The sequence below is a fragment of the Salarias fasciatus genome, chromosome 16 (genome assembly GCF_902148845.1).
Source record: "Salarias fasciatus chromosome 16, fSalaFa1.1, whole genome shotgun sequence".
Lineage (NCBI taxonomy): Eukaryota > Metazoa > Chordata > Actinopteri > Blenniiformes > Blenniidae > Salarias > Salarias fasciatus.
The window spans coordinates 20,936,634-20,944,144 of NC_043760.1; the positions used below are offsets into that span (position 1 = coordinate 20,936,634).

General features: G+C 44.4%; 1 protein-coding gene across 1 annotated transcript; it reads left to right on the forward strand.

Annotated features, from left to right (window-relative positions):
* The first annotated feature begins 3,779 nt into the window (after window positions 1-3,779).
* LOC115403567 (tubulin alpha chain-like) lies at window positions 3,780-5,498 on the forward strand. Its single transcript, XM_030112515.1, has 3 exons — window positions 3,780-4,003; window positions 4,238-4,386; window positions 4,500-5,498. Exons 1-3 carry the CDS (start codon window positions 3,823-3,825, stop codon window positions 5,475-5,477), a joined length of 1,308 nt encoding a protein of 435 aa, XP_029968375.1. The 5' UTR covers window positions 3,780-3,822; the 3' UTR covers window positions 5,478-5,498.
* Window positions 5,499-7,511: the final 2,013 nt, after the last annotated feature.

A 7,511-nucleotide genomic window follows, 5' to 3' on the forward strand; every position in this document is an offset into this window, starting at 1 on the left:
ATAGGAAATGTGCATACTCTTATCAGAATCAGAAACGGGTTTATTGCCAAGTACAGTAGCCTACGCAAGGAATTTGTTTTGGTGGAGGTGCAGACACAGAGATGTGGCAGAGGTTAAGAAACTTTTCTTGTGTCGTGAGGTTCTGGTCCTGACCGGAACTTCCTTCCAGAAAGGAGGGTTTGGAAGAGTTGGTGACCAGGGTGGGAGGGGTCAGCCACCATCTTGGACCACGCCTCAGGGTCCTGGAGGAGTACAGGTCATGGAGGGAATGCAGACTGCAGCCAATGACTTTTTCTGCAGAGCAGATGACTCTCCGCAGTCTGTGTTGTCAGTGTTTTTCAAAGAATTATATTATAGACCTGTGCAGCGAAGAAATGTTAAGTGAGTTTTGAAAAATGGTGGAGGATGGGTCTAATGATGCTGTCAAGTCACTAAATTAAAACATATGCACAAATCTGAGTGTTGTTGTCAGCTTTTGGTTACATTTTGAAGACAGACCCCTGTGAAAATACATCTCTCTGGATTGTGTTCTATTGTCTGCAACTGTGGAGTTGCAGATAATACATACAAAACATTTTTTTTGCATTTCATATGCACTTTGGTGTTGTCCATTAAGTTCATAAAAACTGCAATGAAATGTATTTTAGAAAGTTTTGGTTTTACTAGAATATCAATGTGCTTTAATCAAGGGTTCAAAGATTTAATTTTGACTGTATGGTGGGACAGTGGCAGAAAGATTTCAGAAATTGTGGGTAATCCACAGATGCTGTCAGCGGTCAGTCTATGCAATGAAACGGCTTGTTTTGATTGAGGCGCAACAGGTAGACATGGGCATGGCGCGTCCTGCGTGTTGACATCACCGTACACACCAGCAAGTTTTAGACGTTACCAGTGACGTCGCACGTGCTGTTCAGAGCCACCGCTCGCGTCCACAGGGCCCGGCTGTCCACACCACAGACGTCATTTATGTATACGCCTCATTCACGCCGCTGTGAATTGGAGCCGACGTGCCTACCTGACGGCCATCTTGCCAGGCTGGACCTTGCTTCCTCAGCACATTGAGGAATGATATTGTAGCGACCCGGGGGTCACTGTTGTGCTCTGCATGCCGTGGGGCATGCTGGGAGGGGTTTGTGTTTGGGCTGTTCAGGGCCATTCAAGTGTTTATTGTGTTTATGTTGGCCCTTTCATTGTTAGTTGTACTTAATAGTCTCGTTCTTGTGTTATACTGTTCATTTTGTGTTGATTTTGGTTTTCATGTGTCGGACCATGATCGGGTGGGGCACTTTGGGGGTGACTTGGGGCCTGCGAGCCGCGATGTTGTGTGTGTGTGTTCGTGGTGTGCTTTTCAAAATGAAAGCCCTGGTTGAATAGAATTAGTGTGTTTTCCCTCCTGCCTGAAGTCACTGCTTGACGCAACATTGGTGTCAGAAGGGGGATGCCGTACGCCCGACTATAAATGGAGAAACACCTGGAAGGACTTCACTGAGCTGTTGACAGGTGCCTGAGCCATCTCTTGGGAGAACTCCCAAGAGGAAAAGAGCCGGCCGGCGGAGAGCATGCTCCCGTTAGCCCTGACGGCTCCACCACACCAAGAACCCGCCGTCCCCTGGCCGCCCGGTGGAATACCACAGATACCAAAGAAGACATTGCAGCAGCCGCTGCAACTTTGACAGCAACTGCCCGGTGACGAAGAAGGGCTTGTCACCCAAACTCTCCACCAGTTGGCAGGGCCATGCTGAGGTGGTGGCCCGCCTCTCTGATGTGGTATATCGTGTCAGGATGCCCGATCGTGGACGCCTGGTGGTGCTCCACCAAGACCGGCTCTCCCCTTACCGGCCCTTGGCGCCGCCAGAAAGGGGGGAAGCCGGAAGAGACAGGACTGACTACCGCTGACACGGACCCCGTGCCAGGAGCGGTGCTGAAGGGTCCGCGCCGTTCTGCACGCCGCCGGAGACGGCCTGGACACTTGAACCAGTTTTCCATACATTAAGGGGGTTTCGGGGATGTTTAAACCCCTTAGGTGGGGGCTATGTAGCGACCTCGGAGTCGCTGTTTTGCTCTGCATGCCACGGGGCATGCTGGGAGGGGTTTGTGTTTGAGCTGTTCAGGGCTGGTTGAGTGTTTATTGTGTTCAAGTTGTTCCCTTTTATAATTAGTTGTGCTTATTAGTCTTGTCTTTGTGTTCTATTGTTCATTTTGTGTTAATTTTGGTTTTCATGTGTCGGGCAGTGAGCAGGTTGGTCACTTTGGGGGTGACTTGGGGCCTGCAAGCTGCCATGATGTGTGCGTGTTCCTGGTGTGCTTTTCAAAATAAAAGCCCTGGTTGAACGAGAGAAGTCGCCTGTCTTCGTTCAAGCCTGAAGTCGCGGCGAGATGCGACAGTGTGTTTCACCAAGTGATCAGAAATTCATCAGTTTTCAACTTCTATTCCAGTTTATTATAAACATCAGACATGGAGGACACACAGACATAAACAGAACAAAATTAACTAATAAACTGTTCAGGCTGACTGAGGTTTTCACTGCGAAAAGTGGTTTAATGATGCATGTTGTACTTGATTATTGATTGGTTATTGACATGATGATTGTATATTTCTGATCATCATCATATTGCTTTGTTATAACTATTATTATCACAATTATTATAATCAATGTGTTCATTATAATTAACTTTATAATCACCATTATGGTTACTATTGGTTTTATTATTGTTTGATCATCACAATATTGCTGTTTCCATATTAATTTTTATATTAGATTTGATCTTGATTCATAGTGAGTTTTAACATGATAAATACCATAAATAGGAAAGCCTTGGATGCAAGGATGCAACATCTGTCTTATTAAAACCATCTGCAAGGAGGCTGAATTTAAAATTATGAGAAACATGTTAAAATGTCACACGCACTAAAAAAAACAAATAAAAACATCGGAGTCACAATATGAAGCATATGTCATATGACAGCTGTAGTGTTTTTTTCACAAAGAAAAGTCTAATCTTTAAGTGAAAGACAAGGCGAAAAATGTAAAAGCTGAAAAAGTATCAGGCACTTTTATGGACTTCTCTCTCTCTCTCTCTCTCTCTCTCTCTCTCTCTCTCTCTCTCTCTCTCGCTCTCTCTCTCTTACTCACTCTCTCTCTCTCTTTTTAAACGGCCCCCTCTCTCCCGCCCAGCTGCGCCCGTCAAATCCTCAGGTATATAAGGCCGGTCACGTCCTCCCCGCCTCATTTCTGCCTGTATCTGAATTCTCTACACCTTCTGAAGGACAAAGTGACAACATGGTGAGTAACAAGGCTTGATAAAACTTCGAAATGAGTGCGTCTTTTCAGGCTTCCTGATACTTCTGTTCTTTGGTAAAAGATATATTAAAATATCCGTTACCAGGCCGTATTTAAGGTTTTTACTGTAGGCAGAGTTGAACGTTACTTTGGCGGTTGTACTCTTGAGCTGAGTTTATGTGGTAAAACTTTTCAGGGCAGTCGCTTTTAGAATATAGATACTGGCATACCGGCGAGGAAGGAGATGTCTTGTCTTCATATCAGAAAGACAAATTATTTTTTTCTCTCCTGAAAAATTTCGGTTGATTACAGTTCAGTTGAGACAGCTTGGTAGATTTCAAACTTCCTTCATCTCCAACGATTTTAAATGAAACAGTTGACATGTTGATAATCCAGTTATCTATTTTCTTCAGGCCAAACATTTCTTCTTCACTGTTTATGGTTTGTATGAAAGTAGTCACCGCTCTCGTTCAAGTAACAATTTTTTTTCAATCCCCAGCGTGAGTGTATTTCTGTGCACATCGGCCAAGCCGGAGCTCAGATGGGCAATGCATGCTGGGAGCTGTACTGCCTGGAGCATGGGATCCAGCCAGACGGACAGATGCCCTCAGACAAGACTATTGGGGGAGGCGATGACTCCTTCAATACCTTCTTTAGTGAGACTGGAGCAGGAAAGCATGTTCCCAGGGCGATCTTTGTGGACCTGGAGCCCACTGTTATTGGTGAGTCATCTGTAATATTGGATGCTCCATGCTTCCTGATCAGTCTTACACTAATTTGGGGATCATAACATTTTTTTCACCATGTCCACCTAAGCTTGTAAAAAATTCCAGTATTTTATAAAGGTCTTGTTTCTTCTTATTCATAGCACCATATGTATAGTGATGATATTCAACTTATTGCTTGTGTAGGTTGTTGGCATTCCTAAATTGTTTTCTGAATACTGCATTTTACAGATGAAGTGCGCACAGGAACCTACCGTCAGCTGTTCCACCCTGAGCAACTGATCACAGGAAAAGAGGATGCTGCTAACAACTACGCCCGTGGACACTACACCATCGGCAAGGAGTTCATCGATCTGGTTCTGGACAGGACTCGTAAATTGGTGAGTTTGGTATCCTTGATTTGCTGAACAAGTGTCACAAATGACATCTCAACCACTTTAAATTGCACATTTAAGGCTGTAAACAAAGTGTTAAACAATGTCTTGTTTTACAGGCTGACCAGTGCACTGGCCTTCAGGGCTTCCTGATCTTCCACTCCTTCGGGGGAGGAACTGGCTCTGGTTTCACCTCCCTACTGATGGAGAGACTGTCTGCTGATTATGGGAAGAAATCTAAGCTGGAGTTTGCTGTCTACCCAGCACCCCAGGTTTCCACAGCAGTGGTTGAGCCATACAACTCCATCCTGACCACTCATACCACCTTGGAGCACTCTGACTGTGCCTTCATGGTGGACAACGAGGCCATCTACGATATCTGCCGCCGGAACCTGGACATCGAGAGACCAGCCTACACCAACCTGAACAGGCTGATTGGCCAGATCGTGTCCTCCATCACAGCCTCCCTCCGCTTTGATGGAGCTCTGAATGTCGACCTGACCGAGTTCCAAACCAACTTGGTGCCATATCCCCGTATCCACTTCCCTCTGACCACCTATGCTCCGGTCATCTCTGCTGAGAAAGCCTACCATGAGCAGCTGTCTGTTGCAGAGATCACCAGTGCCTGCTTCGAGCCAGCCAACCAGATGGTGAAGTGCGATCCACGTCATGGTAAATACATGGCCTGCTGTCTGCTGTACCGCGGCGATGTGGTGCCCAAAGACGTCAACGCCGCCATCGCCTCCATCAAGACCAGACGCACCATCCAGTTTGTGGACTGGTGCCCCACAGGCTTCAAGGTGGGCATCAACTACCAGCCTCCCACTGTGGTTCCTGGAGGAGACCTGGCCAAGGTGCAGAGGGCTGTGTGCATGCTGAGCAACACCACGGCCATCGCCGAGGCCTGGGCCCGACTGGACCACAAGTTTGACCTCATGTACGCCAAGAGAGCCTTTGTGCACTGGTATGTCGGAGAGGGAATGGAGGAGGGAGAGTTCTCCGAGGCCAGAGAGGATATGGCTGCCCTGGAGAAAGATTATGAAGAGGTTGGCACTGACAGCATTGGAGAGGAGGATGAAGAGGGAGAGGAGTACTGAAGGGTTAAACGTGACACGTTCCAAAGACGTAAACACAAGTTCCAAACAGCAATGTAATTGTCTGGGGAGGTGGTTTTTCAACAATTGAGGGTTAAGATATAGTTCTACGGTGGTGTTTTTTCAACTATTCAAGATTTAAGATTTAGTTCTGTGGTGGTGTACTTCAAGAGTTAAGATTTTCTTCTTTGTTGGTGTTTTTCAAGTTTTAAGATTTTTATCTGTGTTGGCGTTTTTCCAAGATGTTTGTTCAAATACCTCAGTGTTGAATTCATTTATGTTCCACAAACATCAATAAAGGTTCTGTTGAACATTTCAAACCAAGTTGTCTGTTCTCTTAGTGTAGTTACTGCTTTATGCCAGCAGAGGACCAGACTGAGTGAAGAGAGAAGACTGGTGAAGAGTTCATTACTTGTGTATTAAAATACTGATCTGTGATGGATTCTGTGAAAATGACGTTTTTTCAGTCGTCACTTATGATTAAATATAATTATGAAAAACAACAAAAAAAACATCTGATCTTCAAAAACATTCTAATGCTCTTAGATTTTTCAGTATGATTATAAAAAGCTTGAACAATCACTTTTTTTGAATGAAAATATTTGTATATTTTTCACTGGTTTGGGTGATTTAGATGAACTGTGGTTATTAATGATGACATGAACGCTGCGTTGCGAGAGAATTTCCACAAACACAATACAGACACGCACTCAAGAGTCCTTACGGCACAATATTTATTCAGCAATATACAGATTAATTTCTCTCTACATCTCAGACTTATCTTCTTTTTTTTCAATATTTAATCTTGCTCTCACCTTTGTACATCTTATTTACAGGATTTAAAATAACTCTCTCTCCATTTATACAACATCATTAGTACAGTGTTTTCACTTCATCCAGCAGCTTCCCTCGAAGCATCTCGATTAGATTCATGGTTGATAATCAGTTTGTTTCATACACCACACCGACGTCTTGGAGCCACAGAGCAGCAAACCGACAGAAAGGCTCAACATGCACCGAAAGTCCAGGTGTGGCTTTCTCTCAGCGAGGGCAGTGGGGGTGACAGTATGGACGCTCCTCTTGACTTCACCCACATGAGAAAAGTCCTTTTGCTCTGCTGCAGGGTGCATGAACAGAATCACTGACTGAGGAGGGGGGGACACGCCGCAGAGGGCTTACACCTTGAAAACAAACAAACAAACAAAAGCTTAAAAGCTTGTGCCCCCCTCCCACCGTGACAAGGATCGATCAAAGCCCCACACCCAAAAATGAAATCTTATAAGAAAGAATCGGGGGGAATATGGATATAAAATGACATGTTATCAGTTTTAACTTCACACATTTCTCTTTAAAATCAGGATGAAAAAAAGATTGACAATAAGATTGTTTTCCAGCAAAATTTATATTGTTATTAAAAGTTGTAATCATCATGAATGAATAAGTGAACACTGATTAAACATAATGAGAAATATGACATATAGCAAAAAGTTTATTGCTTTTGCATGTTGTTTTCCTGGATTGACTTGATATTGTGATGCATTAATTTATCTCGAGTATTTGTCTCCTTAAAACAAATGTGTATTTTTTGATCCATAATAAACACACAGCTCGGGGCAGCTGATTCCGGTAACATAAAACAGCAGCGGAGTGACTGCTCTTAGTTTTTTACAGCTCTGATCCTGTGGTTAAAATTAAAAATAGCTGCTGTACGCCGCCGGCTTTCACAGGACAAATAACAACAGCAAATGAATGGAGGTCATGTCTGATCTAATATGGAAGGAAATTTAATTGTCGCCCACTCAGAGCCTCTAGAGGAAGTTTGCAGCCACTATAATGGGTCATATGATCATTTAAAGAAGTTCCCTGGAAGGAGGATGTCTGATTCCCACGGGTGTAGATAACTGATAGACGTGAAGGAAGAAAAACTGAGCGGGGGAATGAAAAGAGTGTGTGCACCGTCGGGCCACCTCCATCTGAACCAATCAGAGGCCGCTCGAAACCTGCAGGAGGAAAACTATGAGCTACACACACACACAC